Source organism: Zalophus californianus, chromosome 10 (genome assembly GCF_009762305.2).
Source record: "Zalophus californianus isolate mZalCal1 chromosome 10, mZalCal1.pri.v2, whole genome shotgun sequence".
NCBI lineage: Eukaryota > Metazoa > Chordata > Mammalia > Carnivora > Otariidae > Zalophus > Zalophus californianus.
In genome coordinates, this window is record NC_045604.1 from 25,630,618 (window position 1) to 25,649,457 (window position 18,840).

Below are 18,840 nucleotides of genomic sequence, written 5' to 3' on the forward strand. Positions count from 1 at the left end.
GCTGAAAAGGTCCCAGACAGAAAAAGGGATTGAAATTGCCATGACTTTGGGCCAGGCTGAGGCTTTCCCACACCCTCAAATCATACCTGAATAGACCATGGCTGTGTGTGGAAGCTACCACCTCCTTTTTAATCTTACAGCTGTCAAGCAGAGAGGAGAACCCTGGTATCGCTTTCATCTGTAGCCCCACCGCTGGGGGAAGGCGAGAGGGAGGCCAGGATGCCCCAAGGAGCCCACCAGGCTCCTCTCACTCCCCTGAGACACCTGGGCTCCTCCTCCCCGCCCCCCAGCCTGAGCATCCAGCAGTGAGGACCCCTGTGGTGGTTAGAATGTGGGCCTTGAGGGCGCCTGGCTGGCTAAGTCGATAGAGCATGCCACTCTTGATCTCATGGTCATGAATTCAAGCCCCACACTGGGCGTGGAGCTGACTTTAAAAAAAAAAAAGAACCTGGGTCCCGGACCTCTCATTGCTCAGTCTGACTCCTCTGTCAGCACATGGTACTGCTCACAGACGTCAGCCAAGCCAAGCCTCCCCTCCACACTGTAGGGGGCCTGCCCTTGAGTTAGGTTCATGCAGGGACACCTCTTTGGATCTTCCCTGAGACTCATTAGTGACATCAACCTCTCCATCCTAAGTTCTCCATTTGTGTAGCTTGGAGACACTGAGGCCCCAGAGAGGTTCCATGACCTGCTTGGTATCACACAGCATAGCTGAGCGTTAGCCCCCAAGCCCCAGAAGTTCTGGGGTGGGCGTTTCCTTTCCTCTCTGAAAGCTGTCCTCATTCCTGCCCCTTCCCAGTACAGTGGACTAAGAAAGCCGTTCCCCAGCAACCCACCCTCTGAGGTGTTGGCTGGGCAGCACTGATACCTGAACCACATATCCCTTCCCACCATGGAATGATGCCTTCTACCCGGCCTGCAAACCTGGGACCTGACCCAAAGCCCCTGCTGTAGGACTCTCCCCCTTCTTGCCTCTTACCCATCCTGCAATGCTCTGAGAAACCTCTAAAGCTCTCCATCAGACTGACGCACTCTGTCCCAGAACCTCCCACCCCAGCCCCGGCTCCAGCATTTACCTCTGCCTTCCCTTGTTTCGGAGGGGTGTGTGTGTGTCCGTGTGTGTGTGTCCACTAGGCTGTGAGCTCCATGAGGGCAGGGACCATGTCTTACTTTACTTACTGCTCTGAATCGTGTTTCTGAAATTTAACTGAACCTAAGGTGGGGTGGTTTGGAGGCCACACACCTGGACCCTCGGCCACTAAACTATGATGAGAGTTCCAAGACTAGTAGAGGAGGAAGAGGAAGGAGAAGAAGGAAGGAGACCCCCTTTTAGCCCCTTTCTCCTAAGCAACCATGTTGCATCTCTCAGGTCTTCCCATCCGTGGCCCCACCTGGCTGAGAAGATGAGGAAGAAGTTCCAGTCGGAGACACATAACAGGTCCGTGTTGGTGACTTGTCTCTTGCATGAGTTCATTTAATGCCCAGTTTCGTGGGAAACCCTCTCCTCCTCACCTCCACAGAGCTGGGGACCCAAGAGGGTGGGAACGAGCCAACTCAGCCTTCCTGCAGGAGACCAGAGAGCAGAGCCCCCAGACCAGCCAGAGAGACCCAGATATTTCTGAAGCATTTACTTCAAACTTGTCTCCTGTGAGCTGAAATTGTGGCAAGCACAACCAAAAGGGGCACCTGGGTGGCTCAGTTGGCTAAGCATCTGTCTTCAGCTCAGGTCATGATCCCAGGGTCCTGGGATCAAGCCCTGCATCGGGCTCCCTGCTCAGCGGGGAGCCTGCTTCTCCCTCTCCTTCTGCCTGTCGCTCCCCCTGCTTGTGTTCCCTCTCTCTCTCTCTCTCTCTCTCTCTCTCTCTCTCACTCTGTCAAATAAATAAATAAAACTTAAAAAAAAAAAAAAAGACAACCAAAGGAAGGCAACCAAAGAACCTTTAGCTGGAAGGTACATGGGCAGCAGAGCCCAGGCACCTGATCAGAATTCAGGGAATCTCCTCTGGGTGCTTTTGGAAGCAGAGCCAGCTTGGTGGGTTGCTGCCTGGATCTGGTGCACAGTGGAGGGGACCTGTCCAGCACCGCTGGGTCCAGGCTACCTCATCTGGACAGTTGGCCTTGGGAAAGGGGAATCAAAGGCCAGAGATGGGCTGCTGGGGAGGGAGAGTCGCTCCTGGGGAGGGAGAGTCGCTCCTGGGAGGAGCTGAGTGTGGGAGGCAGGGCCGCCATCTCCAGCCTAGACTGCCCTTCTGGCTGACTCAGGTCCTGCCTGCAGGTCTGGATGTGCTGGGGCAAGTCCCAGCCTCCCCACCCTCCCCAAGTGCCGTGCCAGCACACTGGGTGGGGGCCGAGGTGCGTCCTTCCATTTTCATTCGGAGGTTGGCTACAACCCGTCCGGCTGAGGGGTCACTGTTGGCCACTTTTTCAATCCCTGCCCGCAAGGAGGTCAGAGCCCTCTCTGGGGGCCCCAGATGGCCCAGCAGCGGCCTTACAATATCTCCCCTAGGGCAGATCTGGGGGTGGCCTCGGGCAGGCACCCACATCGGACGTCTCCTCTGAGCCTCACAGAAGTCCTGCCACTCGGGTAGCACAAGCATCATCACATTTCAGATGAGGAAACTGAGGCCCGTGACCTCACAGACAGGGAGTGGCTGAGTCTCTGCTCAAACCTGGGCCTCTGGATGCTGATTCCGGAGCCCCCCTCGGGCTGGAGGAGGGAAGGCCCTGCGTACTCGTATACTTGTAGGACCGGGGTGGCCCCGGCAGCTGGCCTGGGCCAAGCGGGCCTCATTCCGTCCTCCCTCAAGCTGGGGCCTGACTCCTTGGGACTGGGGTTTGTCCATAAGACTTAGGTGAAAGGCCTCTGGAATAAGAAGGTTCTCAGCTCCCGGGAAAGGGGAGCTGTGAGGGCCTCTCCTGGGCTGTCGGGGATCAGAGGCCAACTCCCCGAGTCACCCTCAGCCTTGAAGTTTTCTGCAGGGTCTGCCTTTCACTTCCTGGGCAATTCTTCTGCACTTGAACGTCCCCTGGGGTCAGGAACGAAGAGAAAATTACAGCTGCCTTGAGTTAGTCTCTGACCATATTCTAGGTGCTGGCTACAGCCTCGAGGCGCAGAATGTCATCTTTCTTGTACCCCAGACCCACGAGCCCACACTCCTAGCCTGCTCCGAGGGCAGCTGGAGCCTTGTCTAGGGTGAGTGGCAGTGCTGGCATTTGAGCCCAGGTTGGCAGGCTCCAAAGCCCACGCTGTAATACTGGGATCTGGACTTCACTTCATGGCCCCCGCTCTGATGGGGGAATGAAGCCTGCCATGAGGATCCTTCCAGGTGCCCCAGCTCCAGCTCCCTCTTCTTCCACCCTGTGGCCCCAGGTCTCTCCTTCTGCCCCCTCCCTCCCCACCCTAGAATCAACCCAAGAAAACTGGAGTAACCTGGAGCAGCGAGGGGTGAGTCACCTGCCTCTGCCGGTTGGCTGTCAGAGGGCTTGATGTCTGCCAGGGCCCCTGCTGCCGCTGGATCTTTCCGCCGGGCCTCCAGCAAAGCAAGCTCTGCACGGGCACGGTCAACAGTGCTGCTCCGGCCAGCCGCCTGCGTGCCCAGCGCTGCCCGAGTGCGAACACCAGCGCCAGGCCGAGATGCGGTCTCAACTGCCCCCACCAGGGGCTGCACACGGCCTGGCTGAGCCCCCCGGGCCCCCACGGGTGGCGCTGGGGCTCGCAGGACAGAGCCCCTGGGAAGGAGACCGGCCCTGTCGGTCCTGCAGTCTGAAGGAGGATGGTCCCCTGCAGAGCAGGCCACCCCAGGAACCCGCGGTGGGAGAAGGAGGCAGGTGTGGAGTGGGGACAATTCACCCCCTTTTTACAGAGGGAAGGAGAGGCTCAGACACAAGCAAGGAAGTGTCGGTGACCATCGGAGGAACAAAACCCCACTCCCAGTCAGGGCAGAGCAGGGCTTTACTAGCTGCCTCCCCTGTCAACTGAGGCCTGGGTGGCTCCCTCCTTTCTGCAGATGACCCTGTGGCTGGGGCTGATCTGTCCCCTTTTCTTGGACTTGTCACTTTGCAGCTTCAGTTATCAGCTGAGAATGACCCCTGCACTCCCTCCTTCCCTCCTCCCTTTTAGTGCGGACTGGGGTTGGCAGGGACATTTAAGAGCCAATGCGGGGCGGGGGGGGGGGGGGGGGGGACAGGGGGGAAAGCACCTGACCTTGGGGAGGAATGTGGGAAATGTCTGCACCCTGGAGCAGCCACCCCCCACCTGGGGCCCAGGAATGCGGCCCTCAAGGGAGGTGTGTGTGTGGTTGGAAGAGAAGGGGGGTGCAGAGCCCAGGAGTGCCGAAGTGTGGGGTGGCCCCATAAGGTCACCTGCTGAGACTCCTACATGGTTACAGAGGGTGAGGATGAACTAATTCTGCCCTCCAGGGGGCGCCAGCACGCCACTCTCTCGGACCGGTTAGGGAGTGGTCCCTGACTCCTAGGGCCACCTCAAGCCCAGGGCCACAGATGCAGCTGCAACTTGTGACTTCTCAGAGCCCTTTGAAACCAGCAGCTACCACATCCATCCCCCATTACAGATGTGGGAACTGAGGCCCAAGAGGGGAATAGGAAATCGGCCACAGGTGTGCTAATTATGGGCCAGGACTCTGGGATGGGTGCCTTCCCCACACATCCTCCTGGCACCCGGCTCCCTCCTCTCATTAGGAAGATTTGGTGGCACCCCCATCCCCCTCCACACACACACACAAGGTCCTACAGGGTTCCTGCTGGGATTCCAGTGCCTTCTGTGAGTGCCCTGGACTGCCAGGGCCAGGAGCTGCACCCACAGGGCAGAGACTGGGGGCCCGGCCTCCGTGCTCAAAGCCTCACCGCAGCTCCTGGTGAGCAGGTGATCTGTGCTCTGGCTGGACAGCGGATAAGGTCCAGGTAACTCCAGCAGATGCCCCTCCTTGGGACTGCACCGGGAGACAAGGGTGAGTAAGGACTCTGCTGCCCTCTCGTGGCCACACGCGGGGCTTGCCTGATGCTGTCCAGGCCTCGGGCATCTCTCTCCCAATCCCCTCCCCCTGGAAAGGGCTCCTGGCAGCCGGATGGGCTGTCATCGGCTCACTTCCCTACCGCCGAGGCCACAGCTTTGGCTGCACAAAGCAGGACGGGAAGGGTGCGTGATGGTTTGTTCAGCGGTGGATCCTGGAAGAAGGCAGCTTCGGGCCAACAGGGGAGGCCCAATCTGTTACCCAGAATGCCTGGGTGTGGGGAGAGACCCGGTGCTTTCCACAGAGATGGCCCCATCAACCAACACTAGACAGGATGCTCTGAAAACTTAGAGGATATTTATTTTTCAGGAAAGTCCACCACAGCTGACGGGCACTACCCTCCACCGCTCCAGGGGATTTCTCTTTCGCTTTGCGAGAAATGCCCTCTCTTCTTGGAAGTGCCCGTGGGAAGGCTGGGATGTGAAGAGAAACCATACACAACACTCCAGAGCCTTAAAAAAATAAAGCAACAAACAACCTCCTCCACACAAATACACACATACAAAATAAATAGATGTATAAAAGAGAGGCTACGTTCCTCCCATCCTGGCCGAGGGGCTACTTTGGGAGAGTGGGGCTGGGTGGCTCTGTCCCCTTTCCCCCAGCCAGGATTATCCAGAGGCGAAATGGTATGGAAATGCCGGACAGCCGAGAACAAGCCAAGAACAAGCCCTGGCTTCCGGGAGAGGACCAGGCAGGCCCTCTCCCCGGAGCTCAGTGGGGGTAAGGTAACAAAGGAACAAATAAATAAATAAATAAATAGAACCCGTGCTCCCAGAGGCCTAAGGGCTTAGGCTGAGGCTCGAGGCCCCTGGGGCCTGTTTCCCTGAAAAGAGCAGATCCAGGGACAGGCAGAAAGAATCACAGGGAAAACACAAGTCCAAAGCCACCCCCCACCTGGCCTCCAGAGCCTGCATCCTTCATACCCTGGGAAAGGCCTGGCCCAGAAGTGAGCCTCAAACCAGTTCTGGAAGGAGGGGTGGACGGCGCCTACTCTCTGGCCCAGCAGGTGCCCAGAGGGTGGAAGGCCCTACCCTCTCTCCCTGGCATTCTCTGAGGCCAGCAGAACCCCTCCCCACCCCCACCCTTGCCCTCTGACCTCTACCCTGGCCATTTCTGTAGGAGGGAACTGTCCAGCCTCCGGGTTGGGCTCTTCCCTGGAAGGGAGAAGGGTTGGGGCCTGGCCCTCTCCTGCTCCTATTCTTATTGGCCTTCCTGACTTGCCGCATCCTGAGTCAGCTGGGACAAGTCCTGGGGTGACTAAATAATCTGGAACAGTCCATCCTGGTGTCCTCCTCTGCTCCCTTTGGCCACAGATGTCCCCACCGTCTCCGGTCGGGGCTGCCCTCGAAGCTCCCTTCAGAACATCGGGGGGAAGGCGGCAGACAGAAGCGAGAACAGAGAAGGGGGCAGGAGCTGCTAGAATGGACAGTTTGGGCAAGAGGCCAAACCAGACACACGAAGAAGTTCTGGGGACTCGGGAATGCCCGGGTCCCTCCTGGAGAAGCGCGGGCACCCTGGGGCCCCGGGAGAGCATGGGGTGGGGGCGGGCCGGCCGCTCAGCTGGGCAGCAGCACGTGCTCCAGGAGGTAGGTGAGGGAGTCCCAGTGCTTCCAGAGGAGGAAGAGGGCGAGGACCAAGAGGGCGGTGCTGGTGATGCGCAGGCGCGTCTTCATGAGGGGTGTGATGAAGCTGGCGACGGCGGACACGAACACCAGGAGCACGGCCATGAGCGCCAGGATCACATTGATGAGCTTGCCCAGCAGAGCCCGCGCGTTGGCATTCTCCACGCCCTCCAGCTGCACCACCTGCTGCTGCTGCTGCTGCAGCTCCAACTTGGTGACCCGGGTCAGGCAGGACTCCACGGCCTCCTGCGGGGGGTGGGGCGCACGCGGGGGCTCAGGGAGGGTGTGGCCCCCCACCCCCACCCCAGGGGGGCTGCACCCTACTGCCCCTCGGAGAAGGTGACTGCGCCCAGCGGCGGGGAGAGGCTGATCAGCTGCAGCAGGCGGCAGGCCTTTGATTACAACTATTTGGGGACGATGGCAGGAAACAGGAGTGGGGTGTGTGCGTGTGTATGTGTGTGCATGTGCGTGTGTATGTGTGTGCATGTGCGTGCGTGCGTAGGAGACACAGCTGGCCCAATCCCCGGGAGCTCCCTCTCCAGGCAGTCTGGAGCCTGGAAATCCCAACTACTCATTGGCAAGGCTGCCATCAAAGAGCCAGGGGCACAGGAGGCCCCGGCCCATCGGCTCGCACAAACTTGGCTTCGGGCCTGCCTCGCCCCTGTCTCCCCCCCGCCCCACGCTGCCCCCCGCGTGCCCAACTGCCCCGCCAATGGAACAGCCTGCGCCCATCATCCCCCCCTTGGTGGGGCCCTCCCCCTCCGGCGGCTCCCAGCTATCTCCGCACGTCCAGGCCCCCCCACCCCCTGCCCCCAGCCCCAAGGGTCAGGGTCGGGTCGCACCTGGATGTCCCGGGCCCTCTCATAGGACTGGTAGGCCACCTTCTCCTCCATGCTAGCCAGCTCCTGTTTCAGGTTGGTCATCTCATTCTGGTGAAGCTCCGTCAGGTCATTGAGCTGCTCCTCCAGGCGCTCGTACCTGGCCAAGGGACAAGGTGTGACAGCAGTCCTGGCCCCCTCACCTCCCTTCTCTCCCCACAATCCATTTCATTCCGCCACCCACCCAGGGTGTTCAGCCCTGTTCCAATTTTAACAGCAAGGACAATGGAAGTTACTACAGACACAGCCCTGCTTCCATGTAGACACCGGGCCAGGACTTCACGCACATTATCTCGTAGGTTCCCCGCCACCCTCAACCCCACAAGACAAGTACCAATGTCATCCCATTTTACAGATAAGACTAACACACAGAGAGGTGAAGGAACCTGCCAAAGATCAGAGCGCTCACGAATGGAGGAGTCAGGGACTAACGGACTTCAACAGAAGCCTGTGAGCCCTGGACTAAGAGGCTCTCCTGGGCACCAGGGACACAGCGGGACAGACACACGATCCCTGCTCTGCAGGTACACAATCTCCAAACACACACAGTGTGGGCTAGTTCGTTTTCAGGCAGGGTTTCCCTTCGACTTCCCAAAACTTCATATATATAAAGAAGAAAAAGGAAAAGTGCTAATTAAGGAAAAGATGGCCAAGAATCCCAGGGAGCAAGTGCCAAGTGCCATGCGAGAGGCACCGAGCACAAGGGTGGAAGGCGCAGAGGGGAAGGAGGGACCAGAGACTCCAGCATCAGCCAAAGCTTTAAACTGAGCATGCCAGATGTTCACGTACTTTGACTTTACAGGTTTGGACTCATTTAACCTTCAGGAACCCTCGGAGTAAGGATTCATGTTATTCCCGCTGCACAGACAAGGAGACCAGGTGTGGAGAGCAGTATTTTGCTCAAGGTAAACAGCAGAGTAGAGCTGGGCGGGCTGGGGGGGATGAGGAGGTGTGGGGCGGTGGGAGGGCGCCTGGGTGGCTCAGTCAGTTAAGCGCCTGCCTTCAGCTCAGGTCATGATCCCAGGGTCCTGGGATGGAGTCCCGCATTGGGCTCCCTGCTCAGTGGGGAGCCTGCTTCTCCCTCTCCCTCTGCCTGCCACTCCCCCGGCTTCTGCTCTCTCTCTCCCTCTCTTAAATGAATAAAATCTTTAAAAAAAGAAAGAAAAAAAGAAAGAAAAAAGAAAGAAAGAAAGAAAGAAAAAGAAAGAAAGAAAAAGAAAGAAAGAGAAGAAAGAAAGAAAGAAAGAAAGAAAGAAAGAAAGAAAGAAAGAAAGAAAGAAAGAAAGAAAGAAAAAGAAAGAAAAAGAAAAAGAAAGAAAGAGAATAGAGCTGGGGTTTAAACGCAGGTAACTTGGCCTCAGAGTCAGTGCTCTTAATCTTTCCAGATGAGAAGCCACATAGCTGGTCCCTGCCTCAGTTTCCCCTCCTGTACACGGACCCCATAACCACCAAGGAGGGGCATTCAGTGCTCCTGAGACCGGCAGCACCTTCTCCCCACACACAGGTCCCATAACCCTATCTTCCAGAGGCTCTGACCAGTCTGGAGGAAGCCTTCCCAGGGCCTTCCCAGGGCCTCTTCTGGCTCCTTCCAGCAGCCTGGGACCTTTCTACGTGCACCTCCGTCTGCCTCCGCCACCTGGAGTCTGCAGACCGGGGCCCATCACTGACGGCCAGGGCCCCGCGGGCGGGGGCAGCGCCTACCTGTAGCGCTCCTCCTGCAGACACTGGGTCATGTAGGTGTAGTCCCTCTGCAGCTGAGCCTTCAGGTCCTCCATCGAGTCCTCCAGGTGGGACTGTCCGTCCTTGATGTCCCGCAGCTCCTCCAGCAGAGCGTCCAGGTTGCCAGGGGCCCCATACAGCGCGTTCAACTTGGGGCTCCCCAGCGCCCCTGCTGGCCCGGCCCCCGAGTTGCTGCCCGCCCCGGCCGAACTGGCACTGGCGCTAGAACACTCGTCGTCACTGCCGTACTTGGGGCTGGACACCAGGGTGGCACTGCCGCTCAGCGCCCGGGCCGCCTCCTCGGGAGGCCCGTCCTCCAGAGGGTCCTTCAGGTGGGCAATGTTGTCGGCGCTGCCGAACTTGTTGCGGATGAGGCTGGCGAACTCCCGGGGCTTGGACACCACAGCGGTGTGGGTGGCCTGCGAGAGGCCCGAGAGGCTGCCCTTGACGCCCTCCACCACGCCACCCCCGAAGCCACTGATGCCTGCGCGCACATTGGCGCCCACGTCCTTCAGCCCCTGCTGCATGTCCCGCAGCACGTCCTTGGGCTGCCGCGAGGGCCCATTCTGCTCAATCTCCTTCAGGCGCCGGCGGTAGTGCTCCAGCTTCTTGTGCAGCTGTGCGATGGTCTGTGCCGACTTCTGGTTCTTCTTCTCGAACACCTGCTTGATGCGTGAAGCCTGCTGCTTGTCCGCGTTGTTGGCCAGCTTCAGGTACTCGGCCACGTTGTCGTCCCGCGCCTCCTGCTCGATCTTGATCTGCTCGGTGATCTTCAGGATCTTCTGGTGCAGGTGGTCAATGGCAGCCTTGGTCCGCTGGGGGTCCGGGGCCCCGTCTGGCACGTCCAGGCTGATGGGGCCATCGGTGTCACCGTGGCCAGGGCCGCCGGGGAGGCTCAGGGCCACCGGGTCTCCCTTGTCGACCTGGGGGAGAAGGGAAGCAGGGCAAGCATGGGTAAATCGCGAAACCATGGCAGGGGACACAGTGGGGATCTCTCGTGTGTCCCTGGACACCCCCAGACTTGGTTGCTCTGCCTGGAGGACAGATGCAGGATGAACAGGAAGCTTCAGGGCAAGAGTCCAAAATAACAACAACATAGTATTCCTTTTACAGCTACCATTAAAAAAAAAAAAGATTGTATTTCTAAGTAATCTCTGCATCCAAAGTGGGGCTTGAACCCACAGCTCTGATATCAAGAGTGGCATGCATGTTCCACCGATCAAGCCAGCCAGGTGCCCCTACAGAGGCCGTATTTGAAGGGCTCTCGCATCTGTGATCTACCTAATCCTCACAACTTCCCTAAAGTGCAGTCTAGGCAGATCTACCTTTGGCCCAGAGAGTTAAGCAAGTTGCTCAGGGACACACAGTTATGAAAGGATGGAACCTCTGACCCAGAACTCTTGTTCCTCCATCACATGGACTAAGCCGGTCTGAGGCTTCAGGGGAGAGTCACAGGACTGACTTGTCAGGGATGAGAAAACTTGTCCCTCTGGACCCAACCTCCCCAGAAGGCTCCTGCCTGGAGCAGGCCTCTCCCCGAGAGCTATAGTCTGGCCCCACACAGGTGCAGGAAGCCTCCCCGCCCTCCTCACCCCGGCTTCCCTGATGCAGTTCAGCAGGTCGCCGGCCTCTGCTGACACCCCCCCCCGCAGCCCCTCCATCACCTTCCAGCTCTCTTGAGTCGTCAGCAACCTCTTCCGCTTCATGATGGTGGGAGCACCAGGCCCTGCCCAGTCTCCCCGATGCGGGAGAAGAGCACAGCCCCACCCGCCCTGTGGGCCAGGGCCTGGGGACTCGGGTCCCAGGAGCAACCCCCGGGGCCAAGGGCAGCAAGGGCTGGTCCGGGGGCCTGAGGGCAGCAGGGCCCAGCTCAGAGGGGGTGAAGGTGCAGGAAGGAGGAGACAGCCCCTTTCCACACCAGCAGGTAGGCTTCCCAAGTGCATTAGGATGACACAGAGGAGAGAGGCTGAGAAAAGATGGCAAGATGGGGCCGGTAGGGAGAAAGGAAAGAGGTCACAAGAGATAGGAAAGATGGGAAACCCAGGGTCAGATGAACGCGGGCGGGCCTGGAGTCCTGCTCTCCCAGGGCCGGCTCCCCCTCGGCTGCTGGAGGATCTCTCTGTCTGCAGCTGGGTCCCCAGTGTCTTATCGCCATGCAAGAACGGAAGCGGCAGGAAATGGCTCAACCCTATGTATTTTTACACACAGCAACCCCCAGGACGGCCGGGTCGGATCATTCGCTCTTCGTGTGTGTGGGGCGGGAGGAGGTATGTGTGGGGGAAGGGGTTAAACACAAAGAGAGTGGCCCGGTCACACACACCGGAACCGGAAGCAGCCTGTGCCAACTGCAGGCAGAAGTCACTGCACTCGGCTTCTGCTGAGGTGCAAAGTTATTGGAAAACACTATTGAAAACAAAAGCCCTGCTAAAAATCATCAGGGGAGGGTGGCTCCTCTGGGGCCTGTTCAGGTCACAGAGTCACTGGGGATGCTGGGGACCACGCTGATCCCTTTTCCAATTTCTCCCCTTACATTTGCTTTGGGTCTCCCCTGGTGTCTCCTGGCCCTCCCTCCAGGTGCTCAGACCTCCAGAACCCTGGCTTCTCGGATTTTCTGACCTTGTATACCAGAGGAGGCAATTCCACAGTCTCCTTTAAATGATCTGTCCCAAGGTCTGTCACGCCAGTCCGACTTAAAACCCCATCCTGCAGTTAAAACCCCTTCTGCCTGTGCTGTTCCTGCAGTGAAGACAAACAGCCTGCCTCTCCACTGTCCTGACCCTCAGTACCCCCACCTGAGAAATGGAAAAATCCTGCCTATTCTCAGGTCTTTGTGAGGATTACACAAGATGATGTCTAGCAAGCACTTAGCCCAGTGCGGGGCATACAGAAGGCACTCATAAATGCTGTCTGAATCTAGGCAGCATAATTTGTGGTGGGGCGGGGTGGGGGATGAAGTTTAATTAAGAGATTATGCAAATCAATTCACTCAATACTGATACTACAGCACAGATATGCAATACAAAAAATTAAGTTTTCTAGGAATACATGACTTTTTTTTCTTAAGAGGGGAGAGCACATGTGAGCAAGTGGAGGGGGGCAGGAGGGAGGGGCAGAGAGAGAATCTGAAGCAGGCTCCATGCTCAGCACGGAGCCCGACACACAGCTTGATCCCACGCCCCTGTGATCATGACCCAAGCCAAATACAAGAGTCACACACTCAACCGACTGAGCCACCCAGGCGCCCCTAGGAACACATGACTTTTAGGATTAAATAATCCAGTCCTCTGCTAAGGCCACTGTGCTTCCCAAAGAGGCTCAATTCTCTTTCCCCCTCTTTGTGGGAGAAAAAAAATCCAAAAAGCGAGTTTTGGATCTGGCTGAAGCCTGGCTTGATGCTCAGCGCTAGGCGGTTTTTTGTCTCTATGAGGAGCAGAGCATCTGTTGCAGGGACTGGGAGGGGTGTGGGAGGAGCTAACGAGACAGGGATGCTTTAGGACTCCAAGGGTGTATAAAATAGCAACTCTTCCCCCTACCTTGGCCTTAGTCCGGCAGCTTGGTGTGTCTCCTCCCGTGATTTAGAGTCTGTCTAGCTTACAAACGGAAAAGCAGAGTGGAAGCTGGCTGTGAAATCCCCATGAATGAGAGGAGAACAGACATTCCTGGGGAAATGAGCTGGGGCCTGATGATGGGCTGCAGTGGCCTGGGGCTGGGGTCCCGGCCCCCTTGCCTGCCCCTCTCCCCTGTCCTGGGGCCCAGACTCGAGCCTGGGGGTCCCGCAGCAGGACACCAGCTCCTTCCTGCCCCTCCACTGGCGTCTACCACATCTGGATCCCGCTGGGCACCTCCAGTCACGGAACACCTCCGCTCTGCCCTCCTCTCCCATGGAGGAAGGCACATGTTGGAGTTGGAGGAAGGTGGGGAGCTCTCCACGCTCCCCCACCCCAGCACACCCCCCCCATGGCAGCAGGGCCCTTTCAGGGCTGAACCAAGACAGAGTGATTAAGGAACAGAAAGCCAAGAAGGTGGCAGACGGCAGGCAGAGGTACAAAGAGGGAGAATACTTTACCAAAGGAAGGAAAATTCAGGCGTAAGATGACAAAACGATGATGGATGGAATAAGCAGAAGAGGAGAAAGATATCTGAAAAAAAAAAAAGCACACACAGAAAACAAAAAGCACAAAGAAAAGCGATGAGACCGTGGCATTACTGACAAGAGCCAAGGAGGGAAGCAGCCCCAGTGTCCACGGACCGACGAGTGGATAAAGATGAGGCGGTGCGCGCATACGGTGGACCCTCCCTCAGCCGTAAGGAGGAGGGAAAGCTTGCCGTTCGCAAGGACATGGACGGAGCTAGAGAGTATAATGCTAAGCAAAATAAGTCAGTCAGAGGAAGACAAACACCATATGATTTCACTCACATGTGGAATCTTAAAAAACAAACAAAACGAGAAACAGACGCCTAAATACAGAGAACACACTGGTGCTCACCAGAGGGGCGGTGGGGGAGGGGTGGGTGAAACAGGTGAAGGGGACGAGGATTTAGATTGAGAAGCCCGGCTCTGTCCCTCACACGCTGTGTGCCCTTGGAAGTGTCATTAACTCTTCTGGGCCTGCATCTTCTCATCTGGAAAGGGGAGGCGATTCTACCTGCCTTAAAGGGCTGTCGGGAGGATGAAATCAGACACAGTACAATCTCAGGGCAGCCGGCAGGTGCTCAAAAACAAAAATAAATCGGTACTTCACACTCACTCGCATGGCTGCAATGTTTAAAGGGAAAATAACAAGTGTTGGCGAGGATGCGGAGAAACTAGAGCCCTCGCACCTGCTGGTGGGAACGGAAAGAGGTGCAGCCGCTGCGGGAAGCGGTTTGGGGGTCCCTCAGTAAGTTAAACATCGGTCTGCCATATGATCCCCCAATTCCACTCCTGGGTCTACACCCAGAGGAATTAAAAATGGGTGTTCAGGGGCGCCTGGGTGGTGCAGTCAGTTAAGAGTCCAACTCTTGGTGTCAGCTCGGGTTGTGATCTCAGGGTCCTGAGATCGAGTCCAGCATCTGGCTCCACACTCAGTGCGGAATCTGCTTGAGACTCTCTCCCTCTGCCTCCGTCACTACCCCCTGCTCACTCTCTCTCTCTAAAATAAATAAATCTTGGGACGCCTGGGTGGCTCAGTTGGTTAAGCGTCTGCCTTCAGCGCCGGTCATGATCCCGGGGTCCTGGGTCAAGCCCCACATCAGACTCCCTGCTTAGCGGGGAGTCTGCTTCTCCCTCTGTCCTCTGTCCCTTTCCCCTGCTCATTATCTCTCTCTCAAAAAAATAAATAAAATCATGGGGCGCCTGGGTGGCTCAGTTGTTGGGCGTCTGCCTTTGGCTCAGGTCGTGATCCCAGGGTTCTGGGATCCAGCCCCACATCAGGCTCCCTGCTCAGCAGGAAGCCTGCTTCTCCCTCTCCCACTCCCCCTGCTTGTGTTCCCTCTCTCGCTGTGTCTCTCTCTGTCAAATAAATAAATAAAATCTGTAAAATAAATAAATAAATAAATAAAATCTTAAAAAATAATAAAATAAATCTTAAAAAAATTAAAATTAAAATATTTTAAAAAATAAAAATGGGTGTTCGAACACGTGCTTACACACAGATGCTCACGGCAGCACTTCTCACAATAGCCAAAGGGTGGACACAACTCAGATGTCCATTAGCCAGTGAATGGCCAACAACACTGGTACATCCACACGGTGGAATATTATTTGGCTATAAAAGGAATGAAGCAGCTCCGATACATACTACAACATGGATGAACTTTGAGAACATCCCACTAAGCAAGAGAAGCCAGACACAAAGGTCACATACTGAAGGATTCCATTTATGTGAAATGTCCAGAATGGTTAAATCCATAGAGACAGAGGCAGGGTAGTGGTGGCCCCAGGGGCTGGGAGCAGGGGAGGAATGGATGTGGAGTGGCTGCTTCACGGGTCTGAGTTTCCTTTGGGGTGATGACCGTCTTCTGGAACTAGACAGAGGTGGTGATTACAAAACCGGGATGTGGAAGGCAAGGGGTCCTCCAGCCTGCTGGCTCTGGCCACAGCTCCAATTAATGTCCTATCACTGCGTGGGCCTATGGGAGGGTACCTGGTCCTTCGTCTTACTGTCTCATTTTCAACAGGGCAGAAGCTCTTTCTAACTCACTCCCAACCCCCTGTCCTGGGGCTGGGTCCAGATCGTTCAAGTCCTGGTCACTGGGGGATGAAAATCCCCTGGGTCCCCCAGCTGGGGCATGGCAGTGAGAGGGCTACACGGGCATCACCTCTCCTCTCTCCAAACTGTCACAGAGCCTCACGCGGCCCAGGTCGCCCAGCCCTCCGTCCATGCCCTGCGGCCAGCACCACACCTGGAGTTGTGGCCCCAGCACCATGGCCTCCCCACCCCTCTCTCCTGAGGCACCTGACCCCAACACGAATCCCTGTGCACGGGCCAGGCAAGTTCTTACAAAGGGAGAATGGTGGAGGGAGGGTCATGCTTCCTTCCACGATGCCATTCCATCCCCAGGAGGCCACGTCATGCCCCCCGCTCACAACAGTACCTACCGGCCAGGGCTGAGGTCATAGACCTTGTTCTAAACAGTGACTGAGATCCATGAAGTCCTGGTGAATGTTCTGGAAGAGCCAGAGATGCGACGTTGTCTGAAGTGTCCAGGGTGCAACTTTCTTCCTCTCCCTGCTTCCTGCACCTGGAAGCACCCCCTCCACGTGGCCTCACGGAGCTGTGGACTCTCCTCCCTGCCCCCTTCTGGCAACTCTGAATGAAGCCAGATTAGGCACGCTGCCAGATTACAGGAGCTCCCAGGCCCGGGCTCCTGTGGGCCTCCTGGGGCTCCCAGCTCCTCCCAGGCCTGAGCTCACATCCTCTGTTAACTTGGGCCCAGACATGGGGCAAAGGCTTGCCCTCCTGCACACCACCCAGCCTGGCCGCCCGGATCCCTGAGGCCAGGAGCACACCGTACACGCTCCAGGGCCCGGAAAGCGTCCCGGCTTTCGTGAAGCTCTGTGCAGGGAGGGCAAGGGACCAGCTCTTGTGAGATGGGGATCATGGTTCTATTTCTCCAGCAATGGACTAAATACACGAAGCGTTCTTCAAGGTGAGCCGTACAACAAGCACCACTTGCAAGGAGGGTGTGCTCCACACCTGGGCTCCCACGTTCCCACGAGGCTGCAGAGGGCTCCCAGCCTGACTCCCCGCCCCAGGGTACAAGAGCCCCTTCCCGGATTTACAAAGTACTACTGTTAGGGACCCCAGGGCAGGCTGACCCAGAAGATGAGGACTGCCCATCCTAGCTCTCTGCCCGGGGATCGGAAAGCCAACACTAAGGTCACTCCTAGACCTAAAAAAAAAAAAAAAAAAAAGGAGAAGGGAGGGGAGAAGAGCCCTAGAGCTTCTGTGCTTCCCTTTAGGAGAGCAGGCAGCCCCTGCCATCCTAGGACAGGTGGCCTTCAGGCTCCCTCCCAGGGTGGGAACAAGAGGGTCTGTGGATCTGGCCAAGCAGGCTGAGATCTATGCAGGATGCTGCTCCTGAGCAGGCCTGGGCTTCCAGGGGCTAAGAGCCCAGAAGGCAAGTGTGTTGGGGGCCGTGGGGCCCACGTGACTGAGCAGAGATGCTTCCATCTGCTGACTTCTGGCCCCAGGACGCTGATCTGAGCACCCCTCTCGGGAGGGAGAACACTCAGATTCAACTCTTTCTACCAGTTCCCAGGGGGAAAGGGAGGCAAGGCCGGGACCAGGACAGAAAAGAACGCTGATGGCCAGCTAACATCCTTCTGCCTAAACAGGCAGTTTGACCTGATGGAGAAGCAGAGAGGACAGGGACCTGACATCTCCCACAACAACCTGATATTCCAGCCGGAGCTGGAAACATGATCCCAACCCCTGGTCCTGGAGTCAGGGGCTGCCCCCATCCTCCCAGATCGGTAGGCATAGCCCGTGGGGCTGCAGGCTCTTTCTCTGCCTGGCGGGGGTGGGAGGGCAATTTGCAGTCCCCCAGTGCCGGCTCTGGACACACCACCCCCGCTGAGCCAGGCACCCCCACATGGGAAAGGTGCAGGGCAAGGGGGATGGGGACGGTCCCCACCCACCCGGCGGTCCCACTGGTGCCTGGGAGCCTAAGCGGCTTTTCTCCAGAAGGCAGGGACGCAAATGCTGAGGCACTTAATGGGGTACACGTGGGGGGCCGTATGTACACCCAGGTCTGTTCCCCGGGGTACAGTGGGGTGAAGAACTGCTGCAGCGAGGCCCCAGCCACCACAAGGGGGATTCACGGGGTAGGAGTCCTAGGGCCCTGGCTCTTCCTGTGGTGCCCCTTCCCTCCTGCCATGGCATGGCCTCAGCGGCTTTACAGGGAACTGCAAGCTGCAACAAGGGATTTGAGGGCGCGGAGCGCAGATGAGGAAATACACTCGCTCATCCTTTGGGACAGCACGTGCGATCTCACGGCAGCTGGGCACTGGGGTGGAGGCCTACCTCAGCCTCTGCCTGCAGCCGGCAGGCGCCCCCTCCCACCTGGCCCTCAGGGCCACCCTCTTCTCTCTCTCCCCTAGCTTCCCGTCCTTTCTGACAGGCCCATCCACTGGTTCTGGTCAAATCCATACCCTCCCCTCAGTTACCTCATCCCCTGCTTTGCTGACAACAATGTCCTTCTCCACACAAATGTCCTGCACCCTCCCCTGCCTCCTCACACTGGTTCCTGGGTTGGCCCGGAGCTACCCTCCTGCCCTGGGGCGTCCTCCGTTTGCCATCCTGCAAATTCTCCAAAAGCTCCAGGCACCAAGCACTTTGCTCCTTCTGGACCCCCCACCGTCCACCTGGGGTCAGTGCTCATGGGACCTTCACGCCCCTCCCTCCCTGGCAATGTTTGTAGGCAGAAGTGATCGAAACCAGGCACACACCTCCCACCTGATTTCACATCAGCTCCTCGGGCTGCGAGAGGAGTGACGCATGGCCACCGGTTTCTAGAGGCATCTGTGCTAGGGTTCAGCCATGCTCCCACACAAGACCCCCCACCCGACCCCAGGGGCCCTCCAGACACTCCTCAGCCGAGGCCTGGTGTTCACCCCCTCCTCCCTTCTCCTATCCACAAAGAGTTCTAAGGGAGAGAGGGGGCCACACCTTGAGAGACCAGAGGGTAAGCACAAAGGCGCCTGGCTTTCTCCCAACCCTGCCCAGTGAGCTTCTCTTCTCCCACCCCCCAGGGGCCTCACCTGTGTGGGTACCGCTTCCCGAAGCCGTGCTGGTGATGGGGTGCCAGGACCTCTGGGGCTCCAGCTTTCCCCGGGCTGGGTCAGGCCCCCGGGGTCACAGTCCCTGGGCAGCACAGGGCTTGCCAAGGGAAGCCGGGGTCTGCGAGCAGGTGTTCCCAAGCTCCCAGGCTCTGCAGCCGCCATCTCCAGCCTGAGGCCCAGCCTGGGGATTAGGGGCGGATTGCTCTGGGAGATTCCCCTCCCCTGGGCTCATAGGCTGTTCCTTCCCAACTGGGAGGAGACAGGCAGGATCACTGAGCGGGCAGACCCAGCTCTGATGAGGTGCCCCCCTGCTCTGCCCATCC

The 18,840-nt window shown here is 57.7% G+C and overlaps 1 protein-coding gene across 3 annotated transcripts in view; it reads right to left on the minus strand.

The window, feature by feature from the left end:
- Positions 1 to 5,305: 5,305 nt before the first annotated feature.
- The window catches only part of TMCC2 (transmembrane and coiled-coil domain family 2), a 39,592-nt gene continuing 26,057 nt past the window's right edge, over positions 5,306 to 18,840 (minus strand). For 2 of the 3 annotated variants that reach the window (XM_027613351.2, XM_027613352.2), the window contains exons 3-5: positions 9,235 to 10,175; positions 7,498 to 7,633; positions 5,306 to 6,901 (exon numbers count right to left, since the gene is read on the minus strand). In XM_027613351.2, the coding sequence (XP_027469152.1) occupies positions 6,590 to 6,901; positions 7,498 to 7,633; positions 9,235 to 10,175 (1,389 nt within the window). In that variant the 3' untranslated portion in view covers positions 5,306 to 6,589. Of the gene's footprint in view, positions 6,902 to 7,497; positions 7,634 to 9,234; positions 10,176 to 10,916; positions 11,414 to 18,840 lie in introns of those variants that run through there. The other variant, XM_027613354.2, reaches the window with a different exon arrangement.